Source organism: Panthera uncia, chromosome C2 (assembly GCF_023721935.1).
Source record: "Panthera uncia isolate 11264 chromosome C2, Puncia_PCG_1.0, whole genome shotgun sequence".
NCBI lineage: Eukaryota > Metazoa > Chordata > Mammalia > Carnivora > Felidae > Panthera > Panthera uncia.
Genome location: NC_064810.1, coordinates 31,254,289 through 31,273,130, shown reverse-complemented (window position 1 = coordinate 31,273,130; position 18,842 = coordinate 31,254,289). Strand labels below are relative to the sequence as shown.

Here is an 18,842-nt window from a genome sequence, read left to right as displayed (position 1 = left end):
GATAGTTCTATTTTTAATTTTTTGAGGAACCTACACATTGTTCGGCCCAGTGACTGTACCAATTTATGTTCCCACCAACAGTGCACAAGGGTTCCCTTGCCAACACTTATTATTTCTTGTCTTTTTGATAACAGCGATTCTAACGCAATGAGAGGATATCTTACTGTGGTTTGGGTTTGCATTTCTCTGATGGTGAATGATATTGCATATCTTGTCATGTGTCTGTTAGTCATCTGTATGTCTTCTTTAGAAAACTGTCTATTCCAACCTTCTGCCCATTCTTTAGCCAGATTTTTTTCTATTAGGTTGTGTAAATTCTTTGTATATTTTGGAAATTAACCCTTTGTCAGATATATGATTTTCAAATGTTTCCTCCCATTTAATTAGTGCCTTTTCATTTTTCTGATGATTGATGATTTCCTTTATGAAAAATTTCTTATTAAAAGTTATTTGGTTTAGGTCGTGGGGCCAAAACAAAACCAAAATTACATTAGAATAAGGCTTAACTATTTCAACACAGAAGTCATTCAATGTAGTAAAAAAGAGGGAAGGTTTTAAGAGCTGAAAGGACCTGAATTTCAATCCCCCATTTCTTATCTGAGGTATGACTTTAAGAGAGTTACTTAATCTTGGAGCTCCTGGGTAGCTCCGTCAGTTAAGTCAGTTAAGCGCCCGACTCTTGATTTCAGCTCACGTCATGATCTCAAGGTTCATGAGTTTGAGTTCCCACACCGGGCTTTGTGCTGACAGTGCAGAGTCTGCTTGGGATTCTCTCTCTCTCTCTCTCTCTCTCTCTCTCTCTCTCTCTGCCCCTTTCCCACTTGCTCTCTATCTCTCTCTCAAAAATAAATAAATCAACTTAAAACAAAAACAAAAAAAAAAGAAAGGTACTTAATCCTCACTTCTCTCCTCTTGCAAATTGGCACATTGAGTACTTTCCTACAGAGCTGCTGTGAGGGTTTCTGGTGTGTGATCTGACACATAGTTAGCTGACACTGATCCCTCTCAACTGAGATGTAGAAAGGTTATGTAATTTATGCAGGGAGACCTTGTTAATTCTGGAGAGGATCTTGATACAGAATTGTTTCAGTGGTCAGTGGAGTAATTTTATCTTTATACCATTATGTACCCCAACTCGAGACCCTCTATGAAATATGCCATTTGAAGATAGGCTTCCAAATTTTCAAATTTGGCACTTTTCTGTATACACTGGAGCACTTCTTATATGCAAAATAGTATGCTGGATGCTGTACAGGGTACATAGGTAACTAAGACCTGAGACCTGCCTTCACGGAGCTTATTATAGCTGGTGAAGAAGGGAGATATACACAAATAGCAACAGTAACTAGCAGAATGTAAAAAATAGATTTGTAAAGATACAGATATGCCAGGGAGGGAGAAAGTGCTTTCAGCTGGGCAATGGGAACATTATTGTCATGGCTTTACTCTTTCAGTAGATATTACATTGTGAGTGATGTTCTCAACTTGGTAAGTTCTAGAGAAATAATGGCAAAGAAAATAGTTAAATGCTTACTCTCATGGAGCTTATAGGCTAGCTTGGGAGATAGACATTTACAGAATAATTAGTTAAATGTGTAATTTTAAGCTATAGTAAGTGCTCTGGGAGGAAAATTAAGGTTGCTATGAGAATATATGGCATTCTAAAAAGATTTAGCATCACATTTAGAGGGAGTTTCTGGACGATGGTTTTTTTCGAGCTGAGAGCTAAGGTAAAAAGGAATTAAGTAGGTAAAGCAGTGGGAGGGTGGGGAGGGGATCCTGGGATACAAGATAAATCGAACCAGAGTAAGATCATGCGTGGTATACTCAAGGACAGAAGGAAGGTCTGTGGGGCTAGGTTAGGGAGATGACAGGGGACAGGTGATGTGAGAAGACCGTGTTAAGGATTTTGTTCTCCATTTTAAGAGCAATGGAACTCTACTGAAGGATTTTAAGCAAAAACATACTATAATCAGGTTAATTTAGTTGGTTTTGTTTTTAAGCACTCTAGCCATATTGTGCAATTGGATTGGAAAAAAATCAAGGCAGTAGTTCAGTTGACCACTGTTGAGAAACTGGGACCAGAGTGGTGGCAATGGAGCTAGAAAGAGGGAGATGGGATGGACAATTGTTATAAAATAAAAGCTATGGAATTTGGTAATGAATTGTGCATCTCAAGGAGGAGGGAGAGGAAGGATCCAGGTTTCTGGCTTTCTAAATTAATTTAGGGAATATTACCATCAAGCTGTGCTCCTGAGATCCTGTCTGGTGGTACACACATTGTCATAGATTCCTAAGTAGTTACATTTCCATCTCAGACTCTTTCGTAGACACGTAACTAAGTTGTACCATTTGATAACTGCTTTTCAGAAAAGTAGGGCCTTTTGTTTTTAGAAATGGAAGGGAAAGGGGAAAAGTATTAACTTTTTCTGAGCATCTATGATACATCAGAGGTTGTGCAAGGTACTTTGTATACATGTGGGGGAGAGTAATTACTCTATACTCTTCTGTTAAACTTTCAGGTGAACAGATCATCTGTAGCAAGATTTCTCAGCCCTGCACTGGTAACATGTGGGACTGGATCACTCTTTGTTGTGAAAAACTGTCTGGTGCATGATAGGGTGGTTAGCAGCATCCGTGGCCTCTCTCCACTAGATGCCAGTAGCGTCAGCCTTCAATTGTGACAACCACAATTGTCTCCCTGACCAGTGATCCGCAAATAATGTGAGATAGTTGAGTGAGGGGAAAAGTTCATAGTATTTTATGTATCTATTAAACATATTCTAAAAATTCTCCTCTTAATCACTCTATTTTTATGTCTGAAAAGTTGAAAGACATAATGACAGGCTTTTAAGTTAAACTCAATTTTTTCCCCCAAAAGAAATCATACCTGGTATTAAAATATCCTGAATGTTTTTAATTGTTAGAGATATCATTCATGAGTATCTATGCATATAATTTCTCCGACATAACAGTGACTGGGTTCTGTCAGTTCAAAGGTTGATAGCTTCATTACTTGAAAATTTGAGTGTTCCTCTATTTTAATAAAAATGTATTTTCTTCCCCAAAGAATCCTGTAACTCATTATTTTACTTCATTCATTCATATTCTTCTGGATGTGGTATTTACAATTCTAGGCTGTCAGATTTCTTAATTGAGCCCTGCTATTCAAAAAGCACTATATGGGAGATTGAAAAAAATCACATCAATTTAAAGATTCATTAGAATTGAGTTACTAATGATGAAAACTAGTATCTGTGAATAGCAGAATTCCATATAGCACATTCAAGAAAGCTGTTCTTCTCTGATGTTTACTAATAGGATTGGTTTTACCATAGATATATTTGCTTAACCATGAAATCTTTTATAGCATCATTCTAGGAGTTTAGAGTACTTACATTATTTTAGACCCAAATACCATGGCAGTCTTCTGTCATTACATTTCAAAATAATTATACAGCCCATCGCTAGTGATGAAGAATCTTAATACTTTATATAACTCATAAGGATAAACATGAACATATTTATCATGATACTTCAAAAATTGAGAACTTGGTGTGAATATGTCAAAATCTTAATCATATTGTTGTGTTAATTATGCAAATATTTTCTTGGAATTTCTGCTATCTTCTGGATTTACCACATGAGCTATTTGTATAAAGTAGTTCATCAACTTAAGGTAATATTAACTGAAAAGAATATTTTTGAGGACATTTTCTGGTAGAGTATGTGTTTGTATATACATAATCTGAAGGGATAATATTGGGAATATTTCCCAAAGGGATATATCCATTGTCCTCTTTTGCCTCTGAATTTCCATACTCTTAAAAATTATAGCGTAGAAAGCACTCTAAGAGTCAACTAGTCTATTCCTTTACCAGACAGGGTTATAGCTAAACTGTTGTGGCCAAATGGAAATAAATCCCATTTTTAAAGACCTCTGGAGACATCACAGTTGGCAACCAATTCATGGTTCAGTGACCTTTACTGTTAACTGCTTCTTTTCTATACTTTCCCTAAGTCACTCATGCTATTATTTAGGCCCATTATCTTCTTCTCTTCTGGCCTAAGTAGTTATCAAGATTGGCTACTCCCTATATTTATTAGACCTAATTTGAAGACTTAAGTATCTTACAGCTACCTTATTTTCTCAAATGGAAAAAAAAAAAAAAAAAAAAGGAAAAGAGAAAAGAAAAAAAGAGCCTTTCTCTAGCTTTTGTATATTTTTTCAGACATTTATCATCTGACTCTTGTCTCCTGTATATGACAAGCAGATAGAAGAAATCTTCCCTCCCCCCTCTCTCCTTCCCTCCCCACCACCCTTCCTCCTTCTCTCCTTTCCTCTCCCTCCTTCTTTCTCCCCACTTCCTTCCTCCCTTCCTTCATTGCTTCCATTTTTGCTTCTCTTACCTTCTCATTTATACCTAAAGATTACTGTCTGAACAGTATAATATGCATTTTACAAGATTTTAAAGTAAATAATGGGATCCCTTTGATGTCACATTCAAAAGAGGAAGAAAGTCTCTTATTCTAAGCGTGTGTGTGTGTCTGTGTGTGTGTGTGTGTGAAAGAGAGAGAGAGAGAGAGAGGGAGAGAAAGGCTAAATTATCCCAAACATTTTAGAGTTGTTTTTTTTAAGTAAAGTATTAGTCAAGGATGTAATATTTGTATGCCTCCAAATATATTAAATTTTAGTTATGTAATTATATAGTTCCCATATATTATATGAATTACATATTTATATAGTATACAAATGTGTATATATTTATATATTAGCATATAAATATATATACACATATATGTATTATATAGTATATAAATATTATATATGCATTGTGTGTATTATATAATATATTTATGTATTATATTTATATATTCTATATTAATTTATATATTATATAAATGTGTATATATATTTATATATATCTTAGACTTTATATAACTCCCCTTCATGCCACTCCGAAAATACAGTCTAGCTTGAAACAGTGTGCTTTTTATGTAAACTCAGCCTTGTGTCACATTCTCTAATCTCTCACCCTTTTGCATACTTCCTCCACTATAAAAAAAAATTTAGAGATGTTACTGCAGATGGAATATATCATGTGCATGTGTCGCCATGTTTAAAAAATAGCAAGTTTTAATCTCTTAAAATATTTATTTACTTTTCAAGTTTGTTTTACTTCCTACTTAACATATTTACCATAAAAGTAATTGTGTAGAAATATTATTTGTTCTTATTTTTCAAAAGACTATTCTTTTATTCAGTTTATAATGATTTCAGGTGATGAAATCATTAAAAATGACTCACCCTTAATAGATGATCACATTACTTTTTCTTCCAAAACGGTGAATTTTCAAGAGATTTTAAGCCTACTGTCTTCTTACCTGTTAGTTTTCCATGTTTTTTTTAAACTGTAGCTAATTACTCTTAAAAGATTTTTTAGTATCATGAGGAATTACTTTAGAAAGTTTTTAAATGTAGGCAGTAATGGTTTTAGTGGTGATGGTTTTAAGTTAGGCATTTTATGACAGTTTAAACGTAAAATCAAATACATTTTATGTCCTATTGCATATATTTCTCCCCAAACCAGTTAACCAGTAGGAAAATGTATACAGAGACTTGAATTTAGTCGAAAAGCCTGGAAGGCAGTCTTTGGTTAGTCATCTGTGACCTTGAGAAAGGTATTTAACAATTTAAGTTCCCATTTTCTCAGGCAAAAAAGGATAGGGTTAGACTGATAAGTTCTAAGGTCACTTCCAGTGCTAACATTTTACAGTTTTATTGTTTTATTAGAGATAGAGACAGACAGGCTTTTCCTTTCTTAACGAGAAAAGGGAGTTGGGGTAGAGGTGCTCCCAGCCTTTAAAGTAGAAAGAAAAGAAGTTGACAAGAGTTAGGGAGTGTAGGAGAGAGGCCGCCCATAAACCACAGACTTCAGAGGATAATGAATGAACATGATTCAAACTACTCTACTTTTCTCTGATTCTTTCTGGACATAACTAACTGGACAATAATGGGCCCTGATTATCGTATGGAAGGTCCCTGCTGTCTGTATGGAAAGAAAATTATTTGACTTGTCCCTGAGAGAAATATGGAGAAAGGGGAAATCTGGGGGAAAAAAAAACCAAAAAAAAAACCAAAACTTAAATTTCTATCATTTATTCTTGAGCAGAGAAAGTTCAGGATGATTACTTATCTCAGGTGAGTAAAGGGGTTTTATATGGAGGATATTAATGGCATTGATTTGTTTATGGAAATTAGAATAAAAAAAAGGAGGGTTAAATTGTGACAGGCAGGTTTTCATTTAGGTAAGAGGCATCATTTCCTGATAATCATGGTTGTTAAAAGCTTAAATGATCATTCAGGATAGGGTCCTCTCAAAAACCTCTGATGCTTTGGAAGCTTCTGTGTTAGATGTTGTTCTTAGATAACTTTATGAACTATTTTCCAATTATCATTTGTTATTGATATGATATGCAAACACATCAACTGGAAGTTCTTGAACATACTGGGTTTTAATTAATGAAAGATTCAACTCCTATGGCTTGATTGCTGGTAAAACTTATAAGCAAGGAAAAGCATTTAAGCGTATAAGCATTTAAATTTTAAATGATCTGCTTCATAGTAATTTTTTTTTTTGTTTTAACATTAGATATTTTTGAGATGTTTAAGGAATTTTAAATTACTAAAAATATGACTAGAAAATCTTTAAGAATCATTCCTGTAGTCTCTTGACTTTAAATAAGGCTTGATTTTAACTGTATCCATCTAATATTAAATTTATTTTCACAAATCCCGTAAGTTATTTCTACATCGTTTTATTTATTTATTTATTCATTCATTCATTCATTCATTCATTTATTTGGCAAAATTCTATTGCTACTGTTTGTTAGGTTGTCTCTCTTGTAGTTTCTAAATTTTTCTTCCTGTCACTTAAAAGACACTGTCTTTAAGGACTCAAAAGTGTTACCAAGTCCTGTCCACTCTGTTTTCAAGTCTAGGTAGCATAGCATGTTGATTATTCCTTGAGTAAGTTGAGAAAAAGCTTGTTTGTTTTTTAACTTTTCTTGCCTGGATGCATGAAATATTATGCTTAAAGTTTTTTTTTTTTTCTTTAGAGTGAAAAAGAAAGACAAATTATTTTACTCATTTACTCATGAAAATAAAAAGATGTGTGTTGAAATGTGTTTCTGAGTCACCTTTAAATTTTGTATATGTGACATCACTAGTTGAGAGAACTTTTGTCTCTATTTCGTTTCTTTTTCTTTTTTAAAATTATTTTATATTTTATTTAAAACATACATTTTTATCCTTCTACATGGATTATTGAGCATTCCCATACAGCAAAACCAAAGCAACATAATTCCAGCTTGAAGATATTAGTTCAGACCGTACATTGTGCCAAAATATCCTGAGGTTCCATCAGACACTTGAGCACCCCCAACCCCTTTCTAGTGTGTTGTCTCTTTCCCTCATCACACAAATTAAGGAAATGTAATTTCAGATTCAACGTCGGAAGTGACTTGAGAAAGCTGTTTATAGTCTGATGGAAGTTGATTGTTTTGTTCTGTTTTGTTATTGTCACTATTTTACAATTGTACCATTTCACAGAAGCAGTGAAATAGTTTCTGTATTTATACTACAGGAATGGGGGCACCTGGGTGGTTCAGTCAGTTGAGTGTCTGACTCTTGATTTCAGCTCAGGTCATAATCCTAGGGTCATGGGATGGAGCCCCACATCAGGCTTCACATTGGGTGTGGAGCCCACTTAAGATTCTCTCTCTCTCTCTCTCTCTCTCTCTCTCTCTGTCTCTCTGTCTCTCTCTCTGTCTCTCTCTTTCTCCCCCAGCCCTGCACCTCTCCGCCATGCTTTATAAAAAAAAAAATTAAAATAAATTAGATGAAAAAATAAACTATAGGAATGTATATCAAGTCAAATTAATTTGATTTAACTTAAAGACATGGAACTTATTTATTTGAGTAAAATACATTGTTGCTGTGTATGGGGCTATTATGAAAAAGTTTTGCATTTGGCAGTTAATACCTTTGTTTCTAAAAGAATAAAATAAAACAATCATTTTCCAGTATTTAAAAAGTATGTTACTCACGCTTCCTATATTAATATGCCCAGTGTTTCAGCCTTGCAAGCAGGTAATGTCATTATGACTTTATTAGATAGGTTTATAAAGTTTTCTCTGTTTTCATGTGTTCACATTTTTCTGTATCTTCTCAATTAAAATTCTGCAGGAATTTAAGTATAACACCTTTTAGTAACTTTGCTCCTCAACCTACTGTCGGGGACCAGAAGCACTTGAGTGCTTGGTAGAAATGCAGAATCTGAGGCCATACTTCTAACCTATGGAATTATCATTTGTATTTTAAGCAATTCTTAGGGTGATTTATGTGCTTATTCAAGTATGAGAAACACAGATTTAATAGAATATCATTGGCAGCATGAACCTTTTAAAAGTAATCTGGTGGTAGAGTTGTAGGATTTAACACTATTTTGCCTTTGATTAAGATGCTTGATTCCTATTGTAAGTAGCATTAGCAGTTAATATTTATTGTGTTTTTAAACTCATTACGTATGTAGTTATCTAACCCTGTCATCTGATAGCAAAATGTAGTCATTGAAAAGTGTTTTAGAATTGTATAGATATCATCCATTGTAGCTCTGTCATTTAATCATAGTAGAGATTTTAAGATTCATTTCTATTTCTCTTAAATTATTCATGATTATACTTAAAATGCTAACAAATATTCATTCATGGATCTTATGAGCCAGATATTAATGTGTTCTTTATTTTACATTAAAAGAAGTATCATTGTTAAGTCAAATCTTATTACTTTTTCTGTTTCGTTTCTGTTTCTTTATTTTTATTTCATGTTTTCTTTTTTTTTTTGTTTTGTTTTAGTTGGGTCTGGTAAGTTGACATTTTATTGGCCATCTCCTAATCACCGTGTCACTGTGACTGGAACTTCTCTTCCCCTTTCCATCCATACCCTTCCATGTCCTTCAACCAATCAGCCTCCATGTTTCACTTGTCATTGGCCACAAAGACAGACTGCACAGAATAAAGTCTGCAGGAAGTATGGGTAACTGTGACAAAGAGTAAAGGTAATGGGGTTGCTAACCTTATGTCTTGTTAAATGATGTGTGATCTGCATTCTTTTGTTTTTTTCTGTCCTTAATTGCATGATAAAATAAGTGATAGGACTATATCGTAGTTAAGTACTGTTTCAATTTATATCTCATGAGATAAACAAACAAAGAGAGGTGCCCAGAGAACAATGTGGGGTGTTTGTTTGGTCCAAAATATGTTTATAAGTTCATGTCTGTCTATCTAAGCTTTTGTAACTATTGTTCAGTAATTGTCATTAGGAGTCCTCTTGGTGAATAACCTTGCACTTAGGGCTGTTCGCACTCCTTTCCATTTCTTTGTGTCAGATTCATTTCATTTTATGTAAGAAATAATTGCATGATGCTTCTAAAATGTATCAAACTTCTCACTGATAAACTTGGCCTCATATATGTAGTCATTACGTTTCCAAGTCCTCTCATGATCAGCATGTTGGGGAAGGTACACTCACCCTTTAAAAACGCTGGAACACGCTGGAGTTTTACATGAGGATGCTAAGTATTATGCCAGGGAATAATTTGGCCTAAGGAAAGCTTCCTATTTTTTAAGTTAAAAAGCTACATAAATATTATAAAGGTGTTCATACTAACACAGATAGGATGGATTGTTCAATAATGGTGATGTACTAAGGGGCTATTTGAAAGAAATACCTTTCTGTATGCTACTGTATATACAAAAATGTATATGGATTAATATTTAAACATAAAAAACTAAAGACAAAAGTATAGGATGAAAATGGAGGTGAATGTTTACATAATTTATTACTTATTATGTAATCTATATTATGTAATTTTATTGATAGAATAACAAAAATGCTTAACCAGATTAGAACAATTGTCAACAAAATGGAAAAATATATCTACAACACATATGAAAAATGGATGAAATTTTCACCTAACAATAGTTCTTAAAAATAAAAAAGATGAGCATAGGAACACAGTATTCCCAAAAAATAGGATATCAGTGACAAGGTAATGTGAACATAAATGTCTAATCTCACTAATACACAAAGGCAAATTGGTAGGAAATTTCATTCTCAGTTTGGCAAAGATGTCAATGTTCAGTGTTTGGGAGGTTTGGGAGGAAAATGCCCTATAGGAGGGTTGTCGGTTGAAATAACCTTGAATATAATTGGGAAGGATGTTATTGTCACTATTGCTTTTAATAGTGAAAATTAGAAACAAATCCAAATTTAAGCCAATAGATTGATTAAATAATTTAAGGTAAATTTGTATATGGATTATTAAAGAGTTATTGAAGTGATATTTTAGAAGAATATTTTAAAACACTATGGTCCACTTTGCATGGTTGAATTATGGGTAGTTTTCTTTTTTTCTTTGCTTGTTTGATTTTCTAAATTTCCAATACTGACCATATATGACAGTAACATGGTTCTGTAGTTTTAATTATAACAAGTTAGAATGTAGCCTTTGAAAAATATTCCAGCATTCCATCATAAACTTCAAGTAGATGGATGCGATGAATGGCCTTCTCAGTCTAAATAGATAGGTGATGATGATAGATAGATTGATAGATAGAGGCGTATGTAATCCATTTAAATTTTTCATGGAGATATAATTACATCTCAGATTCAACATACATGTAGAAAAGGATTTTTTAAAGTTATATTTCTAGGACATATCTTGGGGCTGATGTCACTGTTGATGTTGGCTCGAGAATGTGCCTGCAAAATATAGTAAATTCATTTCCAGGCAGATATCCTGTGTGGAAGGATTGCTGCAGGATAAATGTAGTTAGCATAAGGGTTTGTATCCCTGGTTCCCAAATAAGTCTTTGAGGTTTGAGGAGAGCTGGCATTTTATAAAAGAAACATGGGTTCTGGCACACGTTATTAGACATGCTTCTGAGATTTAGGAAAGAGACCACCCGAAGTTTATACTTCTCTGAGTGGTTTGAACATTTATATTTTCCTACTCAAATTCCCTACATATTGGAAAGTCATATTCTCCCACTCATTTAATTAATCATTTTTTTCTTTTATTGAAATAAACCAAACTCTCTTCTGGATTTAGTTTATTATCTAGTCAATCCTTTGAATTTTTTGATCTGATTTCTACCTCAATTATTGCAGCCCTTAACTAAAGAATCAAATGCTCCTGTATGGATATGTATGGAGGACAATCCCCAAGAAATGATACACATGTCTGTTATTATACCTGGATAATGATAGTGTTTGCTAAATTCATGAGTAAACCACTCAATTACAATCAGAGTTAAAAAAAATTATAAGGTAGAACTTCAGTGTTACCAAATTGAACCTAAACTGTATCTCCTAACTTTGTATTTTCTTCCCTATAAGTTATAGGACATTTGAAGGCATTTGACCTGATTTTTCTGGTCTCCTATAATTTTCTAGTTAAATGGTATAATTTCTACTAAACCTCAATTAAAAATAAAAAGGGAGTATGGAAGAAATCACACTAATCTAGAAGTTAGGAGATCTAATTGCTTTCTTAAGTTTTGCCACCATGCAATCTTCAGCAAGTTCTGTTATATATCTCTCTTAAAAAAAAAAAGAGGTTTTTACTTCAAATGAGAGATTTACAAATTTATATATAATATATATTATAAACATTTGTTTATATGTCTTAGATGCAAGCGCCTAGAATGTATTTATGGAGAGAAAATTACCTTTTTCAAATCCTTGACTTCATTAACAAAGAAGTCATGTTCTTGTAAGCAGTGTAGCATTTGTGGACATAATCTGAATATAATTTTCAATTCATTTTCACTTGAAGGCATTATCCTAAGTGACTGATATAAGTAACTAAAAGTACCTTTAAAGAAGAGGTTTAAAAAAATGGAACAGTCTTAAAAAGTGGATTAGAAGAACCCTATCCTGTATAAACTGTTAAATGTCTGGCTTGAAATGTTCACTTCAATTTGAACTGAGACAAGAGAGGAGAATAATTAGGTGTTTCAGACAGCTGATAAGAAATGAATTTGAAAAGTGTAAACAGTAGGTAAAAAGACTTACATTCAGTGCGTATTTTTCTAAGCATAAAGCACGGCCCCCAAAACAGCTTTTTTCTCTCCCCCCAGAAGTGACTCCATCAGCACACCTAGTGTTTTCAGCTGCCGTTGCTCTCAATGTAACTGACACAATTTTCTGACACTCTATTTACTGCTGGATGAAGTGGCCATTTAAAGTCTGTATAAATCAAACAGTTTGGACAAAGCTGGCAGTATTTATAATGTCAGGATGAGCAGATGTTTCAAATTTGCCCTCATTTCCATATATATTCTGTTTGAACATGCCCTTGCCTATGTAAATGAAGGAGGCATTTGACTCAACTATTGCTTTAAATTCATTTCCATTCAAGTAATTGGACTGAAGATTCTAAGTGGTTATAATTTCCATGGTAGCATTTCAGGAGCTTTTGAGTTAAATTAAAGTAATTTTAGGGCCTGCTTACGTCAGGAGGTCCTTGTGTATATGATTAAAGTCCATTCAGCTTTAAGCAGCTCTAAATGAGAAAAGATACTCGTTCGTACACATTTCAGGTATACATTGAATGTAAAGGGTCAAATTGCAGCTCAAGAATTCTTTTTAATGTGGAGGTTAATCTTAGAAGGTCAACCAATAAAAAAAAAGAAAACTGCTTCACAAAAAATCTCTATTCTCTTCTATAAATATGCCCTTAACACTTTAACTTCGATTAAATTAAGGATGAGAATGGGTACCTGTTATAGTGCATAATGAATCATGTAAAATAATGGCAGCACTTGGGATATCAGCAAATTGTCTCCATTAGGATAATAACTACATGTTTTGATTTGGTGTAATTTGTTTCATCTCCTTTAGAACCTCCACATTTTGTTGTGAAACCCCGTGACCAGGTTGTTGCTTTGGGGCGAACTGTAACTTTTCAGTGTGAAGCAACTGGAAATCCTCAACCAGCTATTTTTTGGAGACGAGAGGGGAGTCAGGTAAGACCTTGTTCTATATTTCAGTCAGCTAAGGTGGGTGCCTGAAATGTAAGAAAAACCAAAGCATTATTTAGTTATACAGTTGTTGTTTTAAGAGAACTGAAAATTCTCTGAATACCCTAGAAGACGTCAACAATGAAAGAAAAGAAAAAAAAATTCATTTATTGTTGTAATTCTAAAAGCAATTTTCCTGGGGTGCCTGAGTGGCTCAGTCGGTTAAACGTCAGACTTTGGCTCAGGTCATGATCTCACAGTTTGTGGGTTTGAGCCCCATGTCGGGCTCTGTGCTGATAGCTCAGAACCTGGAGTCTGCTTCAGGTTCTCTGTCTCCTTCTCTCTCTGTCCTTCCCCTGCTCATGCTGTGTCTCCCTCTCTCTCTCAAAAATAAATAAACATTTAAAAAAGCCTATTTTCCTGCCTAGTTTTGGTACATAGGGTGATATATAGCATGGTAATTATCATATATAATTTATCTTTACTTCCAATTCAGCCAAATTAAACAAAAAAAACCTGTACTTTTTCTCAGTGTAATTTAATTAATTATCATTTCTATTATTCAGATATCTGTAATTATATGTTAACAGAGATTTACACACATTTCAAACAGATGGCAATTATTCAGTGCAATTTCTCTGAAAACGTCAGGATTCTCAACTGTCTTCTTCACTTCTTTATGTATGTTTATGTGTGTGTGTATATAGATACATATATACATAAATATCAACTATATATATCAATTTTTGCATGTCAAAGATTCATCAAACCATGTGTTAGTCTGTTTAATATAGATGTCATGTTAAATACAGTTCAGTGTATTCTAATTCTTTGAAAACTATCATCTGATTGCGATTTGCTATCTAATCCCATTCTCTAAACATTTATAAACCAGAATTTTCTATATACATTGAACTAAAATGTAAAATTCTATGCTGTTACAAATTCTAAGTTCACGATTAGGCTTCACCTTAATAAAAAGGAAATTTTGAAATAATTTCACATTAAAAATAATAGGAAACTTTAAAATAGCTTTTAAACCTAAGTCTTCTTTTTCTTATCTCTTATTGACTTGCCTTCTTCAACAAAATAAGCATTTGCCATTGCTTGTTTCTGATACTTATAAAAAAGATTCTCATTCATTTTTTAATACAGTTATTCCTAGCTTCTTTTATTTTTTGCTTAACTCAATCTTGGGTGAGTTGTTTCATGGTCTTGCTTCTATTGTGTTCATATGAAGTAACATATAGGTAGTTTACTGACTGCACTCACTAATCTTTCATAGGCAATGTAACAAGTTCACTTTTGTTTTCACTTTGGTAGGCAAATATTAAGTTGATTATGGTATATAGACCCATCATTTGAGTTACAGTACCTTTTGTTGTTTCTAACACATTCCATTTGGCCTCGAAGAACAACTTTGCTGATAGCAAATTACAGCAAAAAAAAAAAAAAAAAAAAAAAAAATTTTGTAGAACAGAAAGAATTGAAAGCATATTATATAAGAAAATCTATATAGTAAATCCACTAGAACTTCTTCTTAACAGAGTAGTATTCTAATGACTCATTTAGTTATTTAAATAAATTATTCATTAAGTTATGTAAACTCTATATCAAATTTTGAAATGATTTTGACTTGGTTTGGTTTAGTTTAATGATACAACTTGCTAAAAAAAATTAAAATAAAAAAATACAACTTACTTTTTCCTAAAATTTTGTCACTGGACATATATTCATGAAATAGTACATAAGCCTTTATAAAATTACATATTTTAAGAGGCAGTGAAACTTTTATTCATTTAATTTTTTTCATGTTTATTTATTTTGAAATGGCGGGGGCGGGGGGGGGGTGTGCATGAGTGGGGGAGGAGCAGAGAGAGAGGGAGAGAGAATTCCAAGCAAGCCTCACACCATCAGTGCAGAGCCCCACGCAGGGCTCAATCTCATGGAAAGGAGAGATCATGACCTGAGCTGAAATCATGAGTCAGACACTTAACTGATTGAGCTGTCCAAGGCAATTAAACTTGTAAAAAGGAACAACTTTATTTGGTTAGAAGAAATCTTGACTTTATTTATTTCATGAAGTGTTAATTTCCCATGAAATATATATACTCTCTCTAACAGGGGAACAAACTTTGAGATTCATAGGGAGAAATTCGTACCATAAAATAATATCACATCTTGTGTTGACTTTGTATATAAGATGAATTTCTACAGAAATAAAACTCCATTATGAATTCTTAAATTTAATATTTGAATTTCAAAATGATCCATAACGGATATGCCTCACTAAGAGGAGAAGTAAGAAACTATTTACAGTTTGATAAAAGTTACTGAACTTTTATAATGGACAGATAACAGAGATACTTTTTCTGGTGCCAAAAAAGTTTCTTTGAACTTAATTTGTCAGAATGTGCTTAAATTTTAATTTTGTTTGTATATTAAAGGATTTATTGTTTATAGTCCTAATAGTCATACATATATAAAGCAAAGCTTTGACTTTGTTTTTTTTTTAATTTTTTTTAACGTTTTATTTATTTTTGAGACAGAGAGAGACAGAGCATGAACGGGGGAGGGGCAGAGAGAGAGGGAGACACAGAATCAGAAGCAGGCTCCAGGCTCTGAGCCATCAGCCCAGAGCCCGACGTGGGGCTCGAACTCAGGGACCGCGAGATCATGACCTGAGCTGAAGTCGGCCACTTAACCAACTGAGCCACCCAGGCGCCCCTGACTTTTTTTTGATTAACATGTAAAAGTTTTAGCTCTGTTGATACCTACTACTTTTATATCTAGTATTATTTGAAATTGATCATTATAAAAGCACCTATCAACATTTTGAATTTATTTAAATTTTAAAATGATCCTATTTAAGGCTAGGTCATTAAACTTGGTGTCTATATATGTGTGTACATCTACATATGTCGGTATGTGATTAAAGAATATTTAGCTCATTTGTGTATATATTGTGTGGTATGCATGTGTATGCGTATGCATTTATATACATGTTTATAAATATTTATGTATATATGCCAAAATATTAGAACCTGGCAATTAACCTATTGTTATTCTTTCCTCCCAAATACTGGGTTCTAGAATCTGCTTTTCTCATATCAGCCACCACAGTCAACTAGCCGTTTTTCAGTCTCCCAGACTGGTGATCTCACTATCACTAACGTCCAGCGATCTGATGTTGGTTATTATATCTGCCAGACTTTAAATGTTGCTGGAAGTATCATCACAAAAGCATATTTGGAAGTAACTGATGGTAAAGTAGAGTATTTTATTTTAAAATATTAAAGTTTGGTTTATGGTCTAAAAAGTGTGCCAGTAAATGTGTTTATTTTCTACTGTATATTCTTTCTGATGGCACTTTTGGTGTGAAGCTAAAAAGGATGTCAATACAATGACGAAGTCTAAAATTATTCTTTTTTTTTTTATTATTTTTTCAACGTTCATTTGTTATTGAGAGACAGAGAGACACAGAGAGTGAGCAGGGGAGGGGTTGAGAGAGGGGGAGACACAGAATCTGAAATAGGCTCCAGGCTCTGAGCTGTCAGCACAGAGCCCGATACGGGGCTTGAACCCACAAACTGTGAGATCATGACCTGACCTGAAGCCAGTCACCCAACCAACTGAGCCACCCAGGTGCCCCTAAAACTATTCTTATTTTAACTTGGTATATACTATAAATTTCTAGCATTGAGTCATGTCCATAAAAGCATAACAATTAAACAAGAAGTTTATAGTGAATAGCTGTGCATAGGAATGTTTCCTTGTTTTAGAAAATAAAGTTATTTTTAAATCTCTTAGTGTAAAATATCGTCTTTTCCCCTCTAAATTAAGGGGATAAAAGGAATTGCTGATAAGTCCAAGTCACAATTCATTATAATGAACAAGTTTTCTTCAATAATTTGATTTTGTCCTGTTTTTCAATTCCCTCAAACCTGATCAATTAATGCCAAGTACATTATGAAGACACCTTGATGGAGAAAATCCTCACACTGTAAGATGGAGACTAGTAATAATTTGAGAAAAAAGAAAAAATTATATACATATAAATATATATACACACCTGTGTATATACATATATACCTAAATATATACATATTTATAATACAAATATAAATATACATATACATAGATATAATATTCTTTTATTGCTGTATAGTATTCTATTATATAAATAGCTCACAATTTGTGTACTCCTCTATTGATGGATTGCTTTCAGTTTAGGGCTTTTATTAGTTAATAAAGCTAAATATCCCTGTACAAGTCTGTAGATGGGCATTTGCACTCAATTATCTTGGTTTGCCTTTTGGCAGATGAATATACCTATTTTTTTTCATTTTCTCATATATTCCAGATATAAGCTTTTATCAAATATGTGTTATAAATACTTAGTTTTAGTAATTTCCCTAATGATTTTAAGGCTTAAATAACCAATTTTAATTAGGACCAATGTATTATTTTTCTTTTTTAGTTGGTGCTTTTAATTTTCTATTCTACCTCGAGGTCATGTACACATTCGTTCTCCTATGTCTCTTTTTAGAAGTTTTATTGTCTATACTTCTAAGATTGGAGTTCTTAATCCATTTTTATTCTTATTTTTTTTGCATGTGGTATAAAACAAGGGTCAAAATTCCTTTCCCCCCATGTGGATACTAATTGTTCCAGCATCATTTATGGAAAACTCAGTGTTTTCCTCACTGAATTACATTTTAATCATAATTCAGATGAACATAAGTGTATGGGCCTGCTTTTATTCTCTGTATTATATTCTGTTTATATTATGCCAGTATGTATGGTCTTAATTATTTTAGCTTTATACTAAGTCTTATAAATGGGTAATGTAAGTGTCCTACTTTTTGTTTTGTTTTGTTTTGTTTTGTTTTGGGTTGGCTACTAGAGGTTCTCTGCATCTTCTTATAAATTTTAAAATTAACTTGTCAATTTTTACACACACACACACACACACACACATGCACACACACTGTAAACAACAACAACAAATGTGAGATTTTAATTTTGATTTCACTTAAATTACTGAACAGTTTAAGAAAAATTAACATCTTAACAATCTTAGTCTTCTAATTTAGGGAAATGGTATAAATTCCACATATATATGTCTCAATTTAGGTAAATCTTTAATTCTCTCAATAGTGTTTTACGCTCTTCAGGGTATAGATCTTCCCTATATTTTGACAGACTTATATCTAGGATATTGATTTTTGATGTGACTGCATATATATGCATATAAATTTCATTATTGTATTGTTTGAGGCAAGATGTGCAATTGATTCTTTGTATATTAACCCTGTATCCAGCAACTTTCTAAATACACTCATATATAATAGTTTATATGTAGCTTATTTTGAAATTTCTATGAACAAAACTGTGTCAACTGCAAATGAAACAGGTTTACTTCTTCTTTCCAATACTTATACTTTCTATTTCTCTTACTTGTCCTGCATTGTCTGTGCTCTACAGTATAATGAATAGAATTGGTGATAGTGGAAATATTTTTCTTGATCCTAACCTCAGAAGAGAAGTAAGTGTAATGTTAGCTAAGATTTTAAAGATAGCATTTTGAAATTAAAAAAAAAATTCTGGAGGATATTTTTAACACATTAATCTGATTAATTTGTTTCTTAGTACTCTCAGGATAAAGTTTATATTAGTTCATATGCTTTACAATTTATCTGCAGCCTCAGCTGTGAATACTGTATCTGCTCACCTGCCCTCATTTTATTGTGTTT

General features: G+C 33.0%; 1 protein-coding gene across 1 annotated transcript in view; it reads left to right on the top strand.

Annotated features, from left to right (window-relative positions):
* ROBO1 (roundabout guidance receptor 1) overlaps positions 1 to 18,842 on the top strand; it is a 400,374-nt gene that overhangs the window by 303,447 nt on the left and 78,085 nt on the right. The window contains exons 7-9 of the mRNA XM_049628000.1: positions 8,917 to 8,925; positions 12,968 to 13,092; positions 16,180 to 16,351. Coding sequence (XP_049483957.1) covers positions 8,917 to 8,925; positions 12,968 to 13,092; positions 16,180 to 16,351 — 306 coding nt within the window. The remainder of the gene's footprint in view (positions 1 to 8,916; positions 8,926 to 12,967; positions 13,093 to 16,179; positions 16,352 to 18,842) is intronic.